The following is a 21,867-nucleotide window of genomic DNA, read 5'->3' on the forward strand; positions in this document are numbered from 1 at the left end:
AGAGAATGGAACAAGAGAATCCTAGAGAGAGATCTGAGGTTCCGCACAGAGCCCTCGGCAAGACTTGTAGGGAGCTAGCATGTCTATCAAGTTGATATGGGGGTCACAGCTGTCTACTGAATCCAGGAGTCTGTGACTTTCGTATCAGCTGGGGGTACAGGAGGAGGAAATGAAAGGAAAGGTCACTTCCTTTGACCTTAATTAGGTCTGCTGGAGATTGAAACATGAGCATTTAACTGAGGGGCTGTGGTTTGCCAGTAGTGTATTTGCATGAAGAATGAAGGACACTTCTGGGCAGAGGGAGTCGCATTTAGGGCACATATGCTTCTGAATATGCACGGATTCTGTATTTGGAATTGACTTTCTGTCCAGCATCTGAGACATCTAAGTCCAATTTGGGAAGGGAGGGCTTTAAAGTCTGTGCTTTTCCTCTGTAACAAATTTTTGTATTTTAAAAAAGAAAGAGGGCAGGAATGTTCCAATACAGACTTGGCAACTTTTGCTTTCCCCCAGTAAGGTTATTTAAAAACAGAAATACTGTCTAATACCACTGTCATTTCAGAGAAACAGACTTGTGAAGGAGATATATGACAATAAAAGTTTGACGTAACACCTAAATCAATTTAGCTGTCATTAAAACACCCAGAAATATGAAGACTTTAGAGCATTCTCTAGGAAAAACTTCCCTCACCATGTTGTTACTACTTCATCTCATCCCTTTTCTCCTTTTTGTTCCTTCATCTTTTACACCCTGCCTTTGGTCATCACCAGTGATTCCCCTGTCCCTAAACCTTCTAATGTTTTAAGGATACTTTCTTTTTCTTGATTACATCAACTTAATAGGGGCTTGGGACAGCCATGGTGTTGGGGAAGGAAGATGTAGGAAGGATGCAGGAGAGCGGACTCTAGAGCCGAGAGTAAGACTTACCACTGGAAACATGGTCTAGGAGAGCAGGAGTTCTGTCTTGGTTCCACTATATACCCAAACCTGAAAACAGGGCCTGGAATGTACAGATGCTCAATAAATGGTCATTGGATAAATAAACAAAACACAGACAAGGTATGTACAGTTTCCATACAAAGCATCATACTACTGATGTAATAGTCATTATTCTTACTGGAGGTAATGACATTTCAGAAATCATTGAAGAAATATGAGGTGAAAAGTGTCCTAATTGATAATACACCATCCTAACCCAACCATTATTACACTTCTATTGCTGTTCCTTCAGTATTTCATAATATGCATGGGAAAGATGGAACTTATTTTCAAAAGAAAGTCTCCTTTACCTACACAAGATCGCTAAAAACAAATTTAGGTGATGTTGCCTAAGAGAAATAACCTGAAATAACCTTGGATAATTCTTGCCAGTACAACAAAGCATGTGTATAAATTACAGAGGACATCTATTCTCTTACTGGCTCCTACTCTAAGAATTTCAGTGTTCTCATCTGTAAAATGAAAGAATTGGGTTCCAAAATCTTAAAGGTTTTCTTAGAGTCTGAAATTTAATGATTCTTACATTTAATTGTTTTACATTCTGATTATAAATCGGTTTGTATATATTTACATATTTATGTATATAAATTTATATATTGCTACATAATAACAAACTTGGACATTGGCGCTCCTTCCATGCAGAAGGAAAACAGATTTTCAAAATTCACATAAAAATGCCATTTCTAATTTTCCAGGACTATATTTTACTTGGAGGAAGTACTTTCCCTTACTAGATAGACCGATTATTAGTAATTTAAATCCCCAAAGATACATCTTTATTGTTCTAAACCAATAAAATAAAAAGTTAATTCAAAACAAAGTGACAACAACAAATCAGCTAGGCATGTTTTAATTTGAGAGGAAGAACTAGGGTAAAATAATTCGGTGCATTGGTACACAAATGTGATAAAGAAAATTCTATCATCAGGCTCCCACATAGGGGAGTTAGTAATACAGAAAATTTTCCTTGTTGTAGAATTAAGGATTAATATCTCCCTTCCCCCACTTTCTGTTTTTCTAAAGACTAAACTATTATTTTCTTCTGAGGATAACTTGACTTACATGATTAATTAATCTAGATATTATCTTTCTTGGAGGTCACAGTAGAATTGACTAGAATTGAAGCTTTATCTCCTGGCTGCCACCATCACAGGCCAAGTGAGGATGACAGGACAGGTTTAAGGACGTGCCCACGGGTGGCGTCCACTGGGGAGATTAAGTTTCGGTGGCTTCCATTCTTTAATTTAAAGAGCCTAAACCAGTTACAATTTCAAAAGAACCAGAATTGAATTGGTGCTGCAGGCAGGGAAGTCGAAGCATACTAGAATTGATTGCAAGCCTGAGGCTGATGCTGCATTCAGAATAGCAGCCACACGCCAGGATTTCCAAGGTAGTTCATGAAAGAAAGAGAATCAGAGACTCTTTACACAACGCGTTTCCAGCACCAAACGTCCAAGTGTTCATCGCACCGCGTTAATCGTGTTAACAGCGGGAATCGCCCTGTCAGACTGCAAAATTCCCATAATTTCCCACTGCTTGTCGCAGGCGACGGTGGAAGCCTTCGGCCATTGGCCCCGGACACAGGGAAGTGCAAGACACGGGCTCCTTGCAAAACCCGCCCCAGGTGTTCGATTCCTGGCGCCCATTGTGGTCTCTTGCCGCCCCCTGCCGGCCCCTGGTGTCGGGCCACGGAGGGCGGAGGGACGACTGACGACCGCAAGGGGGCGTAGTGCCGGCGACGGCGCTTCTGCGCGCGTCCTGAGGCCGGAAGTTAGTCTTGTCCACATCCGCCCCTCGGTGACGCGCCAGACTCTAGAGGCGGAAGTAAAAGGCACTTACGGAGTATAGGTACAGTTCCGGGTGCGGTTGGGAGTTTGTTTTTGCTGTGATTTCTTTTTTCTTTTTTAGAGGACCGTCTGCGCGACTCTGCTGTACAGCGCAGCACCTTGAACAGTTGCTCTTGGAGGAGGAAGAGGGGTGGAAGGAGCCTGCACTGTGGAATTACTTTGGTTTTTAGTTAAGACCCACCTGTTTTCGAAGCCTACGCTTCAGCTAGCTAAGACGAGCTAATAAGGGAGCTCGGCGCTGTTGCAGATTTTCTAATTTTAGGGATAATACCTACCTTTTAAGTTGTTGGGGAGGTTAACTAAGACGATGTATGTGAAGCACTATTCTTTGGTTTTACCAAACATATTCGTGATTCCGCTACCTGTTCAGGCGTGTACTTGGCCGTTTAATTTTCAGTGTGTCTAAGAGATGCTTAGTTTGCAAGAGGTAGTGCATCCCAGGAGAACACGATGCAACGTTTGCTGGGGTCAGGCTCTTTTATCTGTATTATGATGTCCTGACAATGTTTTGTCCTTGTTTCTGTGTGTGTGTGTGTGTGTGAGTGTGTGCACCATCTCTAGAGATAGTTGTTCTCTAGCCTTTCTGGAGGGATGCAAAGTCTTAAGATAAATGAGGTAAGAAGTGCTGTAAATATCTCCAAAAGACCAGCTGGAATGTGGTACCTTAGAGCCAGTGATTAGCCATTTCCATTAAAAGCATCTTTAACAGTCTAGTTGTGGAGCAGAGAGGAATGTAAATCATCCTCATTTGAAGTTTAGGTTACAAGTACAAAGAATTTCAGTATGTTTTTCAGTTTAATCAGTAGCCCTAGAGATAATGGTTTTGATTAATTAATTAATTAAATTAATGGTTTTGAAAGAAAAATTGAAGTCAGTTTTTTTTTTTTTTTTAAAATTCTAGAGATAATGCCATGGTGGGGCGGGGATGATTGCTGGGGAAACCAATCTAGTGCTCTGAGTATTGGAACTCATTGCCCCACCCCCCACCTTTAGGGGAAGGGGCTAAAGGTTGAGTTGGCCACCCACTCCCCCAATGGCCATTGATTTAATCTGTCATTCCTGTGTAGTGAAGCCTCCTTATACTCAGGACTGAGTTTGGGGGGCTTCTTGGAATGTGAGCACCTCTGTGCAGTGGGAGGGTGGCACATTATAATTCCATGCAGAAAGACGCTCTTGCACCCAGGACCCTTCTACAACTTGTCCTGTGTAATTCTCGCTGTTTATTTGTATCCTTTAAAATATTCTTTATAATAACCCAGTATATGTGTTTCCCTGAGTACTTAGAGCTGCTCTGGCAAATTGATCAAAGAGAAGGAGGGTAGCATGGGAATCCCAATTTTTAGCCATGCATCAGAAACATAGGTAAAACAACCTGCAGCTTACAACTGGCCTTGGATGTTGGGGGCAGTTTTGGGGACTGAGCCCTCAACCTATGGGATCTGATTGTGGCCAAGTAAAGTTGTAATTGATTTCAGAGGACACCTAGGTAGTGTTCATTGAAAAATTGATTGCTTGGCGTGGCGCCTGTCTGAAGTCAGTTTTGAAATACTTACTAATTTTGAAACTTTTAGTTGAGGGAATTGATACTTCTTGTATAGGGTATTAAAATTTTTTACCTTTTTTAGATGCTATGGGAGTATTTTGAATTGAAATTAGCTGCTAAGAGTAAAACCTCATTGATATTTTTGAAATTTGACCTTTTTGTGCTCAAATATGAAAAACAGAGTTAATATACAGAGTTTCCATTGTTTTTTACACCTCAGGCTAATTAAATTTGTTTAAAATTTGACAACAAAATAACACATTTGTGGGATGTACCACTCTCCATGAAACAGCCAATATGTTGAGAGACAAGGTATTGAAGAAAGAAAAGTGTCTTTCATTTGTTATGACAGCAAACTGAGAAGATGGTGAACTGATGTCCTAAAGAACCATTCTAAATCAATATGAATTTTAGACTCCTTTCCATGTTAAGGCAAGGGAGGTCCCTTTGCAAAAGGTAACTGAAGATTACAGACATCTGGGCACCAAGAGGGTTCCAAGAGTTTGTAAAACTTTTTAGGTCAGGCAGGTCACAATGTTCCTGTTAATCCTTAACAAAGTATTGTTACTTGTGTGTGTACTTTGCTTATCTCTTCAGGAGTTAGTTTCAGGAAAGGGACAGTTATCTTTCTTCTAGAGTGGAACTATATATAAACTACATTTTTCCTATGGTTTTCCAATTAGCTGGCCCATGTGCAGAGCAAGGCAGAGCTAAAGGATGTTACTTGGAGGTGGTCAGAGCAAAATGTAGCTAGTCATGCTAGACCTCCCTTTCATTGTTATAGTTTTCATTAAATAAAATACCAGTATTTCAGAAGGATATAGCCTCCATTAATCTTTCAGAGATAACTGTTATTCAACTTTTCCCCTGTCTGTATGTATTCATACCTCTCCTTTAATATGAATTATATTATCCTATCCATACCATTATGTAATTTGCCACTTAGGATAGCTTCAATGTATTTATTTATTTTTTTTTGTAGAGACAGAGTCTCACTTCGCTGCCCTCGGTAGAGTGCCGTGGTGTCACACGGCTCACAGCAACCTCCAGCTCTTGGGCTTACGTGATTCTCTTGCCTCAGCCTCCCAAGCAGCTGGGACTACAGGCACCCGCCACAACGCCCGGCTATTTTTTTGGTTGCAGTTTGGCCAGGGCTGGGTTTGAACCCGCCACCCTCGGTATATGGGGCCAGCGCCCTACTCACTGAGCCACAGGCGCCGCCCAATGTATTTTTTTTTTTTTATTAAATCATAGCTGTGTACATTGATATGATCATGGGGCATCATTCACTAGCTTTACCGACCGTTTACCAAGTTTCATATATACCCCTGTAAGATGCACCGCTGGTGTAATCCCACCAATCCCCTTCCCTCTACCCACTTCCCCCTCTCTCCCCTCCCTTTCCCCCTTTCCCCTATTCTTAGGTTGTAACTGGGTTATAGCTTTCATGTGAAAACCCTGAATTAGTTTCATAGTAGGGCTGAGTACATTGGGTACTTTTTCTTCCATTCTTGAGATACTTTACTAAGAAGAATATGTTCCAGCTCCATCCATGTAAACATGAAAGAGGTAAAGTCTCCATCTTTCTTTAAGGCTGCATAATATTCCATGGTGTACATGTACCACAATTTATTAATCCATTCATGGATCGATGGGCACTTGGGCTTCTTCCATGACTTAGCAATTATGAATTGAGCTGCAATAAACATTCTGGTACAAATATCTTTGTTATGATGTGCTTTTTGGTCTTCTGGGTATATGCCCAGTAGAGGGATTATAGGATTGAATGGCAGATCTATTTTTAGATCTCTGAGTGTTCTCCATATCTCTTTCCAAAAGGAATGTATTAATTTGCACTCCCACCAGCAGTGCAAAAGTGTTCCCTTTTCTCCACATCCGCGCCAACATCTCTGGTCTTGGGATTTTGTGATATAGGCTAGTCTCACTGGAGTTAGATGGTATCTCAAAGTAGTTTTGATTTGCATTTCTCTGATGATTAAAGATGATGAGCATTTTTTCATATGACTGAAGGCCGCACGCCTGTCTTCTTCAGAGAAGTTTCTCTTCAAATCCCTTGCCCAGCCTGCGATGGGATCCCTTGTTCTATTCTTGTTAATGCGTTTGAGTTCTCTGTGGATTCTGGTTATTAAACCTTTGTCAGAGACATAACCTGCAAATATCTTCTCCCATTCAGAGGGCTGTTTGCTTGCTTTCCTTACTGTGTTCTTGGCTGTGCAGAAGCTTTTTAGTTTGATCAAGTCCCAGTAGTGTATTTTTGAAGCTGCTTCAATTGCCCGGGGGTCCTCCTCATAAAATACTCGCCCAGCCCGATTTCTTCAAGGGTTTTCCCTGCACTCTCCTCTAGTATTTTTATAGTTTCATGTGTTAAGTTTAAATCTTTGATCCAGTGAGAGTCTATCTTAGTTAATGGTGAAAGGTGTGGGTCCACTTTCAGTCTTCTACAGGTTGCCAGCCAGTTCACCCAGCACCATTTGTTAAATAGGGAATCTTTTCCCCACTGAATGTTTTTAATTGGCTTGTCAAAGATTAAATAACGGTAAGTAGCTGGATTCATCTCTTGGTTCTCTATTCTGTTCCAGACATCTACTTCTCTGTTTTTCTGCCAATACCATGCTGTTTTGATCACTATCGATTTGTAGTATAGTCTGAGGTCTGGTAGCGTAATTCCTCCTGCTTTGTTTTTATTTCTGAGTAATGTTTTGGCTATGTGAGGTTTTTTTCTGATTCCATATAAAACGAACTATTGTTTTCTCAAGATCTTCAAAGTATGACAGTGGAGCTGTAATAGGGATTGCATTGAAATTATATATTGCTTTGGGTAGTATAGACATTTTAACAATATTGATTCTTCCCAGCCATGAACATGGTATGTTTTTCCATTTGTTAATTTAGCTATTTCTTTTCTTAGAGTTTCATAGTTCTCTTTATAGAGATCTTTCACGTCCTTTGTTAGATAAATTCCCAAATATTTCATCTTTGGCACTACTGTGAATGGGATAGAGTCCTTAACTGTTTTTTCAACTTGACTGTTGTTGGTATATATAAAGGCTACCGATTTATGAATGTTGATTTTGTAACCTGAGACGCTGCTGTATTCCTTGATCACTTCTAAGAGTTTTGTAGTAGAGTCCCTAGTGTTTTCCAGATATACTATCATATCGTCTGTGAAGAACGAAATTTGATCTCTTCTGACCCTATATGGATACCCTTGATCGCCTTTTCTTCCCTAATTGCAGTGGCTAAAACTTCCATTACAATATTAAAAAGCAATGGAGACAATGGGCAGCCTTGTCTGGTTCCTGATCTGAGTGGAAATGATTCCAATTTAACTCCATTCAATATGATATTGGCCGTGGGTTTGCTGTAGATGGCCTCTATCAGTTTAAGAAATGTCCCTTCTATACTGATTTTCTTAAGTGTTCTGATCATGAAGGGATGCTGGATATTATCAAAAGCTTTTTCTGCATCGATTGAGAGAATCATATGGTCTTTGTTTTTTAATTTGTTTATGTGCTGGATTACATTTATAGATTTATGTATATTGAACCAGCCTTGAGATCCTGGGATAAAACCGACTTGGTCATGATGTGTAATTTGTTTGATGTGTTGCTGGATTCTGTTTCTTAGGATCTTGTTGAATATTTTTCCATCTATATTTATTAGTGATATCGGTCTATAATTTTCTTTTCTTGCTGGGTCTTTTCCTGGTTTGGGGATCAGGGTGATGTTTGCTTCATAGAACGTTTTGGGTAGTCTTCCTTCTTTTTCTACCTTTTGGAACAGGTTGAGTAATATAGGTACTAATTCCTCTTTAAAGGTTTGGTAGAATTCGGGCGGCGCCTGTGGCTCAGTGAGTAGGGCGCCAGCCCCATATGCCGAGGGTGGCGGGTTCAAACCCAGCCCCGGCCAAACTGCAACAAAAAAATGGCCGGGCGTTGTGGTGGGCGCCTGTAATCCCAGCTGCTCGGGAGGCTGAGGCAAGAGAATCGCGTAAGCCCAGGAGTTAGAGGTTGCTGTGAGCCGTGTGACGTCACAGCACTCTACCCAAGGGCGGTACAGTGAGAATCTGTCTCTACAAAAAAAAAAAAAAAAAAAAAAAAAAACGGTTTGGTAGAATTCAGATGTGAAACCATCTGGTCCCGGGCTTTTCTTTTTATGGAGGTTTTGTATGGTTGATGCTATTTCCGAACTTGATATGGGCCTGTTCAACATTTCCACTTGATTCTGGCTAAGTCTTGGAAGGTGACGTGCTTCCAAGTATTGGTCAATTTCCTTCAGATTTTCATATTTCTGAGAATAAAGTTTCTTGTAATATTCATTAAGGATTTTTTTGATTTCTGAGGAGTCTGTTGTTATTTCATCTTTGTTGTTTCTGATTGATGAGATTAGAGATTTTACTCCTTTTTTCCTGATTAGGTTGGCCAAAGGTTTATCTATTTTATTGACCTTTTTGAAAAACCAGCTTTTTGATTTATTGATCTGTTGTATTCTTTTGTTTTCAGTTTCATTTAGTTCTGCTCTAATTTTGGTTATTTCTTTTCTTCTACTGGGTTTGGGGTTGGAATGTTCTTCCTTTTCCAGTTGCTTGAGATGTCCCATTAAGTTGTTAACTTCCTCTCTTTCCGTTCTCTTGAGGAAGGCTTGCAGTGCTATAAATTTCCCTCCTAGAACTGCCTTTGCGGTGTCCCAGAGATTCTGATAGTTCGTGTCTTCATTGTCATTTTGTTCCAAAAAATTGGCGATTTCTTTCTTAATCTCATCTCTGACCCAGCTATCATTCAGCATAAGGTTATTTAACTTCCATGTTTTTGTATGAGTATGCAGGTTCCTGTTGTTACTCAGCTCAAGTTTTATTCCATGGTGGTCTGAGAAGATGCATGGAATAATTTCTATTCCTTTAAATTTACTAAGGTTAGATTTGTGACCTAAGATGTGATCGATTTTGGAGTAAGTTCCATGGGCTGATGAGAAGTATGTGTATTCAGTTTTGTTGGGATGAAATGTTGTGTAGATGTCTGCTAAATCCAAATGTTGGATGGTTAGGTTTAAATCTAAGATTTCTTTGCTCAGCTTCTTGTTGGAGGATCAATCCAACACTGCCAAAGGAGTGTTGAAATCTCCGACAATTATGGAACTGGAGGAAATCAAGTTGCTCATGTCTGTTAGAGTTTCTCTTATAAATTGAGGTGCATTCTGGTTGGGTGCATAGATATTAATAATTAAGATCTCATCATATTGAGTATTACGCTTAACAAATATGAAGTGACCATTCTTGTCCTTCCTTACTTTTGTTGGTTTAAAGCCTATTGTATCTGCAAATAAAATTGCAACACCTGCTTTTTTCTGATTACCATTTGCCTGAAATATGGACGACCATCCTTTCACCCTGAGTCTGTATTTGTCTTTTAAGATGTGACTCTTGTATGCAACAAATGTCTGGCCTGAGTTTTTGTGTCCAATCAGCCAACCTGTGCCTCTTTAGAGGACAGTTTAAGCCGTTCACATTAATGGAGAATATTGATAAGTCTGGTGAAGTTTTGGGTATCGAGTTTTTCAAAAGTCCAGTGGGCATTTTTAATCCTTTTGCCAGTGTGGAAATTGGAGTTTGATCCGAAGTTTCTGAGTGAGTTTACTTTTGTGGTATAGGATTGGGTTGGTCATTATGGAGGATAGGTCTGAGAATATCCTGAAGAGCTGGTTTTGTTATGGCAAATTTCTTCAACATATGAATGTCATTAAAGTATTTAATTTCTCCATCATATATGAAACTCAGTTTAGCTGGATACAAGATCCGGGGTTGAAAGTTATTTTGCTTTAGGAGATTAAAATTTGGTGACCACCCTCTTCTGGCTTGAAAAGTTTCAGCAGAGAGATCTGCAGTCATTCTAATATTCTTCCCTTTGAAGGTAATGGTTTTCTTTCTCCTGGCAGCTTTGAGGATTTTCTCCTTCATATTAACTTTAGTGAAGTTAATTATGATATGCCTGGGGGATGTCTTATTGGGCTTGAGTCGTGCTGGGGTTCTGAAGCTGTCTGCTATCTGAATTTCAGAATCTCTAGGCAAGTCTGGAAAATTCTCTTTCATAATTTCATGCAGAAGGGCCTCTGTGCCCAGCGAGGCCACTTCATCTGTTTCTGGAACCCCTATGATTTGGATATTCGCCTTCTTCAAATTATCCCAGAGCTCTCGGAGAGAATGATCCGTTTTTGCTCTCCGTTTCTCTTCCTCTTTGAGAGTTTGGGAGCGTTCAAAGGCTTTATCTTCGATGTCAGAAATCCTTTCTTCTGCTTGCTCAATTCTGTTGCTGAGGGATTCTGCTGTATTTTTCATATCTTTGAGGGCTGCAAATTCTTGCTTCAGTGTGTCTAAGTCTTTGGTGGTTTTGTTTTTAAATTCGTTAAATTCTTGAGACAACTTTTGAATTTCTCCTCGAATTCCTAATTCCACTGTGTTAATCTTGTCTGCAGTCCAAATTCTGAATTCGATTTCTGACATCTCAGCCAGTTGTTTATGAATGGGATCTTCAATTGCATCTGCCATATCTTTCCTTGGGGGGGGGTTGATCTATTCTGGTTATTCATGTTACCAGAGTTTTTCCGCTGATTCCGCCCCATGGTTGTTTTACTTCCTCTGATTTTTTCCCCCTGGGGCTTTGCCAAGGGCCTGTACAGTTTTGTGGCCTGAGAAACTGGGGCCCTGTCTGGTGTGGTGGGGCTAAGTGGTTCTGTCTTGTTTTCAGCTGGTTTCTGTTCCACCCTAGTGAAACAGATACTTTGTATTGAAGTCTCAGCTGTGGAGAAATATCAGCAATTAAGTCACCCCACCCCCCATCGGCAAACAATTGGAGTAGAAAAATCAAACCTTCCTACCACTGTGCACCCAGGGCACCATCTGATTTGTCCTCAGGCGATTGGTTCAGTTGAAAAAGGTCCAAATCAGTTGTCTCAGTCTGCACCTGTCTCGGGTGAGAGAGTTTAAGAGGTCTCTGGGAACTGGATCACAGGGGTCTGGTGACTACTCTGGTGTGGCTTGCTCCAGTGCTGCGTGGAGTCAGGAGAAGCCACCCAGCCAATAAATCAGTCTGGGAAGGTTGCTGCCTCCTTCCCCACCTTGCACCACTTCACATCCAGTCACTGATAGCCCTGCAGTTGGCTGACCCAGTTGCCTGTAGTGAATCGGTACTCCAGGAGTTTGTACCTGCCTGAATCACAAGGAAGTCTGCCAGGCCGCTGCGCTCTGCCTCTCTCCAGCAGGAGGAGGTGAGGCCTGACAACCTCGGGTGCTTGATGAAGGTTGAGGGGTTTTCACTCAGGTCCAGTCTCGCCCCTGATTAATGTTACTGACAGAACAGAACAGAACAACTCTGCGGTTCCCCTGCAGAAGAGAGCTGAATTGAGCTCCAAATCAGCTTGTCTTTGCTCCTGTATTGTCTATAGGCTGACGATCCCCTGAGGGCCAGGTGCGTCTTACGGACCTCTGGGTCAGCCCCACCCTGGGAGTTTCCCTGGTTTGCAAGTTGGAGTTGCCTTAGGCAAACTCAGAGTCTCTGGTTGCCCAGGGAGACAGAGAGTGTGGCTTCAGAATATTTGGTAGTGAGCCATATTGCTAGCAAAAGAGGGCTGCTGCTTTATGGCTCAGGCAATGGCTGCTCCAGTGTAGCTCCCCTCCGGTCAACCGTCCTCTCTCCGCTCCCGTACCCCAGAATCTGCACCGACAGGCTGCAGCCCAGCACTGTCTACACCCCTCGAGCAATCGCCCAAGAGTCTGGACCCCTGAGGGACAGGCCTCCAGACCTTGGAGCAACAGCAGAGGGGAGTGTGGGGAGCGCTGGGAGTCTGGGGTTGCAGGCAGAGAACACACAGAGCTTTACACAGTTTTATGCCTGGCCGTATTGTCACCAAAAGATGGCTGTCGCACTGTGCCTCAGGGAACTGCCACTCCGGTGCAGTCCTTTCTCCGCCGACCGACCGGGACTGCCCTCCAGAGTGAGTGAAGGGGAGTGCTGGGAGCTCAGAATTCCAGGTAGAGACTATATACAGTTTATACAGTTTTATGCCTGGCAGGAGGACGCCGTGGCACCCTAGTAGGGGAGGTAGGTCCAGTTTTTAGGGGGTCTCTCCTGTGGAGTGGAGTGCAAGGACCTTTGAACTCTGACTGGTTGTTTGTGGGGCACTCTGAGCCATTCTCATTGGGGAGGGGACTCCCGTCTGCTTGGTGATGGATTTTGTACCTTTTGTTTGTATCCTTGTGGTCGCAGCTCAGCGGGGTTGACGTGCGTTCTACAACCTTCTCTCTTAGTGCAGCTCAAATCCACCAGGTTATTTGCTGAATTTTTGTCCTTTAACTCTCCTTCTGGACGGGAGCCTCTGTGGAAAGCTGGCTTCAGTCAGCCATCTTGTCTCCTCCCCCTTGGATGTATTTTGATTGCATTAGATCTGTCTTTATTTTTAGCACGTGTATAGTATTATATTACATAGATGTACCACAATTTATTAATCATTCTGTTATTGGTGGCCATTTGGAGTGGTTCTTTTTTGCTATACCAAATAATATTATTATCATCCTTTTGTGTTATGGGTGTCATTTTACATAAGAAATATGTATTCATGTCCTTTTATTTCCTTCAGATAATCTCCAAGAAGTGGAAATGCTGGATTAAAGAATATAAGCACTTAAAATTATGATAGATCGTTTTAAATCCTCTTCTAATTACAACATTTAAGAGTTTTTCTTGTTCATATGTTTACTAACAAACAATATTATTATCATTGTTTTTAGGTTTAGATGAAATCGCTTATATTGTTTGTGGGGGTAAATCTAATGCTTCTTAGTATTGTAATCAAGACCAAATTTCATTGCCAGTTCTAAGTCCATTTTAGCGTTTTTTCCCCCCTAAAATACTTAGTTTTAGATTCCTTAGTAACAAATGATTATAAGACAAAAGATTCACTTCAGCAGTATTTTAAGTTAAAGAGTTAAGGGAAAATTGTGTTTGAATGGGACCTTATACTACGCATAGGCATCAGGAAGATGGGCCTTTGTGAAAGAATAACAGCTTAAGAAAAAGGGAGACAGGGCGGTGCCTGTGGCTCAAAGGAGTAGGGCGCCAGGCCCATATATCGGAGGTGGCAGGTTCAAACCTGGCCCTGGGCCAAAAACTGCAAAAAAAAAAAAAAAAAAGGTGGGGGTGGGGGACACAGGAATGGACAAGGATGTTTAGGATCAAAGGTTTGAGAGACAGTGGTGTCAGGTAGTGGGGTAGAATAGGAGAGATAGCTGGAAAAGTAAGTAGAACTAGGTGTTGAGGGTTTGAAGGTCAATCAAACGAAAGATTTTGTGTTATGGGTGTCAATCAAAAGAAAGATTTTGCTTTCTTGGGGAGGGCTACAGGTGGTCTTTAGTCAGAAAGTGAAGGACAATTGTATTTTTTTTTTTTTTTTTTTTTTACAAACAAGTATCAGTATCATGGCAGTTTTGAGTGATGTTAGAGAAGCAAGGAAGGTGTCTGTTACAGGCTGGGTAGGAGAGATTGAAAACCTGTAACAGTGAGAATAACAGAAGAGTTGAGGGACTGGATTTTTAAGCCACTGGAGAAACTGAATCTGGGTGATTTGATGACTCTAGCATTGAAGAAAAGGAAGAAAGCAAAGCTCACTGTTATAACAGATTTTTGTAATAAAGGACTCTTAGGATAGTGATTGTGATAGTGATATCCTTAATCAGAGGAGGGCAAGTTTGTAGGTGGGGAAAGATGCTCAGTTAGGTTTGGGGCATGTTAATTCATATGGAAGATATTTGTATGGAGAATGAGTCATACACAAAGATGTAAAATTTACTGTGACAGATTTAGAAGAAATCTTAATAGATTTTATTACTCTTTTATCACGAATTTTGGCATGTGTTTTCACTTATTTTTAGAGTTCCATTAGTAGAATTTCTTTTGAACATTTTGTACTTGTTCATCCCTGTTTATCATAATATTCACCTCAACAGAATGTGCTCTCTAGAATAGCAGTCTTCAAACTTCTGATTGTGTGTGCTGTTAATTAAACAGTTTATAAATACAGCTCCAATATATGCATATTTATTGATTACTTATATGTATGTCTTACAGTACTATTATATTGTGTACATTATAAAACATGTAAAAAGTAGAAACTTTCAAAGGCTAAGACAAATATAAATAGGAATTTTACTATTTTCCTCTTTACGCCATCTGTTCATGTTGCACCCCTTTTTAGAAAGCCCTGGTCTGCTCTCTGCTTGATAGTATTTTGTCCAGTTACCCAGTAGAGGTCACTCTTGAGCATCTGGAGGCATGAACAGCGGTTGAGCTGTGTAAGGTCAAGCTTTCATTCTTTAGTTTGAAGCAGGATTGTATTTTAAAATTTATAAATTCATGCATTGTTGGAACAGTATTTAATTACAAAGTAGTATGTGGTATTATGGAGAAGTGAAGAATTATAATTTCAGTGGAGTATTTATGAATCAGTCAAAAATGTGCTTTTGTTGTTGGTTGATGTTTACTTTGTGAGTGTGCTGCACTTGGGCTTGAATGTTATTTGATTCTGTAGTTTTAGAATATTTTCCAAGTTTGTTGAGAATCTGTAGATTATATGAGCCACAGGAATGTCCTCAGTCTGTAGGCATAACCAAGTTCTTTTTAAAATTAGAGTAATTGAAAGGACAAACACAGGAGGCTTTCTTTGAAATTGATCTTGAAAGCAGTATCTTAAGCCCAAAAATGTTAGTGGTAGCTTGGAACCATCTATCTGTATTTTCTGTTTTATGCTTAATTAGGAAAAGAGAAATGCCATTTTTAAGTAAGAGTCCTTTGTAAGTAATTAGAAGCTAAGCACTGAGTTTGTCAAAGCTGTATATTCTGAAAAAGAAAAAGTACAGTTTAAAAAAAATATGTGCTGTTGTATGACAGACCATAGTAGCTTTGGAAAAAAATCATTAGATAGGTTTGAATAACAGAAGAACACTTTTTCTTCCTTCTTCATAAAATATTCATAGAGATGTTCATGTTAGTAGGGATCTATGATTATAATCGTATACAAGTTCATGCTTTTTGTGCCCCATTTATAAATGATCAGGGAACTGAGTTACTGAGGTTTTAGTGACTTGCTAGATGTGGAAGTTACACATGTAAGTATTGTGTGGTAGATGCAGACAGCGCTGGTCTTGTGTAATATGGTCATGGGGAGAGGAAGATGGAGTAAGTAGCATTTAAATGTTTATGTGTGCCATCTGTTTGCACAGTTCTACATGTGGTAGACCCGGTGGATTAAATTTCCCAACTAGATCATGAAAATTGGCTTGAAATTATTGGGTTACAACCAAGGGAAAGACAGGGTAAACTGAATGAGATGGAGATCAAGATCAGGAGCTGTTGACTACTGGTCTATAAAGTTGAGAATTAAGGCTGTAATGATAGAATGGATATAAGGGGTATTATGAATGTAGAAAAAGGTATTTAAGATGGAAATTAGATAGTCTGAGGTCTTTTTATCTTTCAGGGCTAGATTTAGAATTTGAAAACTGGGAGGCCAGAGACAAAGAAGTCTGGTATCTGTGGGTAGGACAAGGTCAGAGATGTGAGAAGTTAGAAGAGAAGGCAGAAATGAAGATGTGAGTTATTAGAAATATGCCAAAGGTTTGTAAACCAGGAAGACAAAGTAGAGATGGAGAGGGACCACGGGTTTTGGGTAGCCAAGGCAAACAAGGCCAAATAAAGGAACCAGGTAAAAGCAGAAATAATGCTGGGGTAGAGGTGGTACCATCTTGCTTTTCTTCATGTTAAAAATGGAAGCAGCCCTAGGCCCACACATAGTCAACAGAAACGGTAAGCTAGGAAGTGAGAGTGTGGTGGGGGAATTGTTACCACAGCACCAAGAGCCCTGGAGCTGGAGTTACATTTTTATAGAAATGACCATGGTGCTCATATGACTATAATATGGTTATTTAGCTGTTTAATACATACATTTGTGTAATAGTATATATATTGTTTTACACAGCATTCCACAAGGTTTGGGCTACCTGACCATTATGGCATCAAGAAACCTCTGGTATATGAGAAGTTACTTTGGTTCAAGATGTTGGATGATCCAGTTTTCAGCAGACATCATCTTCAAACCAGTTTCAGTTAGACTTTTTGGTGTGAAGTATGATGACACAAACCATGAACCTTTCGAGAATGAAGAGCTATTAAACAACTTACTTACTATGGGAGTGGATATTGACATGGCAAAGAAAAGACAGCCTGGAGTTTTTAATAGAGTGGTTACGAATGAACAGGACCTAAAGTTGTTCCTTCTGTCCAAAGGAGCTAGTAAAAACGTGATTGCTAGCATCATAACAAGATATCCACGAGCCATAACTCGTACTCCTGAAAGTCTTTCAAAACGTTGGGATCTCTGGAGAAGGGTTATGACATCAGACCTTGAAATTGTAAATATTCTGGAACGTTCTCCTGAATCCTTTTTTCGGTCCAATAACAATCTAAACTTAGAGAATAATATCAAGTTCCTCTACTCAGTTGGATTGACCCGTAAATGCCTTTGCCGGTTGTTGACTAATGCCCCTCGTACTTTCTCCAACAGTCTTAATCTGAACAAAAAGATGGTTGAATTTTTACAGGAAGTCTGTTTGTCATTGGGTCACAATGATCCTGCAGATTTTGTCAGGAAGATAATTTTTAAAAACCCTTTCATCTTAATCCGGAGCACCAAGCGCGTGAAAGCTAACATCGAATTTTTACAGTCAACTTTCAACTTGAACAGTGGGGAATTGCTTGTTCTTATATGTGGTCCAGGTGCTGAAATCTTAGACATTTCCACTGATTATGCCAAAAGAAACTACACAAATATAAAAGAGAAGCTGTTTTCTCTCGGATGTACTGAAGAAGAGGTACAGAAGTTTGTCTTAAGCTATCCAGATGTGATCTTCCTGTCAGAAAAAAAGTTTAATGATAAAATAGACTGCCTCATAGAAGAAAAAATTAACATTTCACAAATAATTGAAAGTCCTCGTGTTCTGGATTCAAGCATAAGTACTTTAAAAAGTCGAATCAAAGAATTGGTAAATGCTGGTTATAACTTGAGTACATCAAACATTGCTCTTCTTTCTTGGAGTCAAAAAAGATATATAGCTAAATTGAAAAAGTTAGGTGGGTAGAACTTTTAAAAAAATCATGATATAGTGATACATTTTTTTGAGTTTGGGCCTTTCAGAAAGGAGAGTTGATTTTTTTAACTACAGATACATACACAGTGATCCTTTGGATTTTTTGCTTTATAGGTTAATAAAAACCGTTGGTATAATCAAGTATTGTACTCCTAGCTGGAATTATTGTCCTATACCATTAGATGGTATGAGCTATGGCTGCTGTACAAAGGTAGTTCCTGAGTGCCATGACAGAACAATGTGTGGAAAGAAAGTAAACATAGTAAAAATCTGACAAAGTAGAACAGAGAGTTTTCATCCCGAGTTTTACCTTCTCCCTTTAAACCATTAGTGTGATTCCTCCACTTCCCCCAGGATTTACTATTGGTGTATCCTAATTTCATTCAGGACAGGGGCAACTGTAGTTAAGCAGAATAATGGCCACCTAAAGACACTGATGTCTTAACTCCCAGGACCTATGGATATGTCATGTTATATTGCAAAAGGAGTTGGCAGGTGTGATTAAATTAAATCTGATTAAATGCCTTGAGATGGGGAGATTATCCTTAAATATTTAAGGGGCCTCATACAATTACGAAGTTCCTTAAAATTGGAAGAGGGAGGGAAAAAAAAGAGGTCAAAGTGATGCAAATAAGAAAGACTTGGGTTGGCACCTCTAACTCAGTGGCTAGGGTGCCAGCCACATACACTGGAGCTGGTGGGTTTGAATCCAGCCCGGGCCTGCCAAACAACAATGACAACTACAACCAAAAAATGGCCCAGCGTTGTGTTGGGTGCTTGTGGTCCCAGCTGCTTGGGAGGCTGAGGCAAGAGAATTGCTTAAGCTCAGGAGTTTGAGGTTGCTGTGAGCTGTGATGCCACCGCATTCTACCAAGAGTGACGGCTTGAGACTGTCTGAAAAAAAGAAAAAGAAAAAGACTTGACCACTTTTGAAGGAGGTCAAAAGGAGGTTTTAAAGGAGGAAGGGTCTGTGAGCCAAGATGTGCAGGTGGCCTATAGAAAGGGTATGGAAATAAGTTTTCCCTTAGAGCCCCCAGAAAGGAATGCAGCCCTTCTGGCACCTTTTCAGCCCAGTGTGTCAGACTCCTGACTTACAGAACCATAGGATAATATATTTGCCATGTTTTAAACCATTGAGCATGGTAATTTGTTACAGCAGTAAATAACATGGGAACTAAAAGGATTAATCACATTATAGGTGAAGTGAAAAAATTCAGTCCTTTTAGCATGGTCTATATTTTTCTCTTACAAGAGTGATTGCATTTTTAATCTACCTACCTTTCTGGTATTGCTAATAAGTTAGTGTTTATAAAGTCCTTTAAATGTGCCCATAAACTAAATGTAAATAATAAAATCTAAATAAAGGAATATTTTTGCCTAATGAATGTAATTTAAAGAAATGGTGATTGTTTCTGTGTATTTATATTTTGTTGGCATTTTATCCAATATAATTAATGAGGAATTTCTAGAGGCATTGACTTAAAAATGACAAGTCAGAAATCTGAATCTTGAAGATACAATCTAGCTGATATAATCAGAACGAGAAGAAACAAATATGACCTTAGTTGCTTTCAATTATTTTCCAGAGGCATTTTTTTTTTCTGGTTGTGGATTTTGAATGAAGTTACATATTTATACTCAACCTTTAAATCTTAATTACTATTGGTAATGCCTCAAAAAACTTATTTCTGCCGTTGATAAAGACAAAATGTCTTCATTTCCAGGGGCATTTATGTGTTCAGTGATACTTCTATAATTTTTGGCAAACTTGTTTAATGGCAAGATGGCGTAGTTTAGATCACATGAGCTTTATTGAGGCATTTCTTTAGTGGTAGATATGGGTGTCCTTATGGAATAGCACTGTAACTTTGTGTACAAAATTTTCTGAACTTATTTGACCATCTATAAGATTAAAAATTGACTTTGCAAAGTTGATAATTATCAAATGAGAAAGAGACTCTAAGGTTTCTTGTACATAGTAATGGTTCCATCAATGGTAGCTGTTGTAAAAATTAAAATAGTATTTTCAAAAGCAGGTTTATTGAAACAATTCATAGATCATAGAGTTTACCTATCTAACATATACAATTCAATTTTATAGAGTTGTACAATTGTCCACTTTCTGTTGCTTATAACAGAACATCTAAAACTGGAAAATTTGTCAATATAAAGAAAATGGGTTTATTTCATAGCATTATGGAACTGAGAGGTCCCAGGGTGAGGGGCTGCATCTGGTGGGAGACGTCTTGCTTGTGGGGACTACCTGAAGAGTCCTGAGGCACCGAAGGCAACCAACTCACTAATCCCACTTTCATGGTAATTAATTAATTCACTAATCTATTGACCCATCAGTCCATTAATACATGAATGGATTAATTCATTCCTAATGGCAGAGCCTTCATGATGTAATCACTTCTTAAAGGCTCCGCTTTCAATACTACACATTGGGGATTAAATTGCCACACGAGTTTTGAAGGGGACAGAGATTTAAACCATAGTAATAACCATCACAGTCTAGTTTTAGATTGTTTGCCCCCCATAAAAGAAACCTTGTACCTAGGAACAGTTAATTCCCTTTATTCTCTTGTCATTGCCTTTCCTCCCAACCCTAAGCAAAAACTTATCTATCTCTAGAAATTTGCTTATTTTCTGGGTGTTTCATGTAAGTGGAATCATGTAATTTGTGGTCCTTTGTGACTGTCTTCTTTTAAAGTTCATCCATATGGCGCATATCAGTATCTCATTTCTTTATAATGCCAAATAATATTCATTGATGGTACTGTCACATTATTAGGAGTAAATTTTATTGTTATAGTTTAGTGTTAATTCCGTAAATCTTCTGAAATGTATGGAGGAAAATTCTGGGGACTGCTTTGGAATCTTAACAAGTTTATAAGGAACTTGGGGAAAGTGGGTGGAGGAGATAAAAGTTTGTTTGCATCAGCAGATCTTGAGGATTATAGCTGGGTTGATGAGAGACAACAGTTGCAAGTGTCCAAAGAGAGTGTGGGATGTGCAGAAGTGTAATACGGCACCTGATAGCTTGGTATCGGCACCCAGAAATATGATCTGCAGCGGTTCTCAACCTGTGGGTCACGACCCCTTTGTAACAATGAAAATACATATGAACACATACGCCACATATATACATTATGTGTATTCGTAGCATATATGTATATACATATGGCGTATATGGACTATTTGAGACTTCACTATGTATTTGATAAATTGTTTATTTTTTAATACTTTTTTCTCCCTCTCACTTCAATAAGCTAACTGTATAAATGATTTAATCTAATAGATCCTGAAACTATTATGTATTTTTCAGTAATTAATTACAGAATCAATGAAATGCTACATGCTTTTTGATGGTTGCCTGGAATTCTGTTTTTGGATAAGTCACATTTTCTCACCATTGGCCAGAGAGTAAATTTTAGCAAATCAGTAATTTTTTGAAAGTTTCACCTAGATTATTTCAGTATTCCATTTTTTTTTTTTTTTTTACCATTTGTATACTATGTAAGTTAAAAATTTGCTGTAGAAAAAATAAATGTTGGCTAAGCGTGGTTGCTCATACCTGTCACTGTGGGAGGCCAGGGTGGGTGGATTGCTTGAGCTGAGGAGTTCGAGACTAGCCTGAGCAAGAGTCAGACCTTATCTGTACTAAATATAGAAAAACTAACCACGTGTTGTGGTGGGTACCTGTAGTCCCAGCTACTCAGGAGGCTGAGGCATGAGGATTGCTAGAGTTTGAGGTTGCTGTGAACTGTGATGGCACGGCACTCTACCCAGGGCAACAGGGTGAGACTCTGTCTTAAAAAATGTTAAAAGTGCTGCATTTTATTGTTGTCTAAAGTATCAGATGGCTCTGCAAAACTTTTTTTTTAAATGAAAACCATGTGGATTCTAAGTTTTTGACATAAATTTTAGAGGTTTCAAATAACATTTAAAAAACTAGGAATTGGGACAGTATCAAATATTATAAAGAAAAAATGAATTTCTTCATAATGAACTTAGGAAGGAATGTAAATTGAGTATTTTTAAAAGGGTTTATTTGGTTATTACACTAGTTATTTCTCTCCTTTAATATCATTTCTAAGGCTGGAGTAGGCACATGGTCTGTGGCTAAAGATCCAGTAATACGGCTTTCACGTAAAGCCTAACTGTTCACTCCTTCCTTGTTAGACTATAATGCTCCCTACTTCATACTCAGAAGTAGGATCTGCAGCTGTTTTCAACCTGTGGGTCGCCACCCCTTTGTAACAAT

At 39.5% G+C, this 21,867-nt stretch overlaps 1 protein-coding gene across 2 annotated transcripts; it reads left to right on the forward strand.

Moving 5' to 3' along the window:
- Positions 1 to 2,804: 2,804 nt before the first annotated feature.
- MTERF1 (mitochondrial transcription termination factor 1) lies at positions 2,805 to 20,590 on the forward strand. Of its 2 annotated transcripts, none has more exons than XM_053553849.1 (2): positions 2,805 to 2,848; positions 16,433 to 20,590. In XM_053553849.1, the coding sequence occupies exon 2, from the start codon at positions 16,464 to 16,466 to the stop codon at positions 17,589 to 17,591; it is 1,128 nt and encodes a 375-aa protein (XP_053409824.1). In that variant the 5' UTR covers positions 2,805 to 2,848; positions 16,433 to 16,463; the 3' UTR covers positions 17,592 to 20,590. The 2 variants fall into 2 exon arrangements, with proteins under 2 accessions (XP_053409824.1, XP_053409823.1); XM_053553848.1 differs by lacking the exon at positions 2,805 to 2,848 and adding an exon at positions 2,879 to 3,462.
- The last annotated feature ends 1,277 nt before the right edge of the window (positions 20,591 to 21,867 follow it).

Source organism: Nycticebus coucang, chromosome 11 (genome assembly GCF_027406575.1).
Source record: "Nycticebus coucang isolate mNycCou1 chromosome 11, mNycCou1.pri, whole genome shotgun sequence".
NCBI classification, from domain to species: domain Eukaryota; kingdom Metazoa; phylum Chordata; class Mammalia; order Primates; family Lorisidae; genus Nycticebus; species Nycticebus coucang.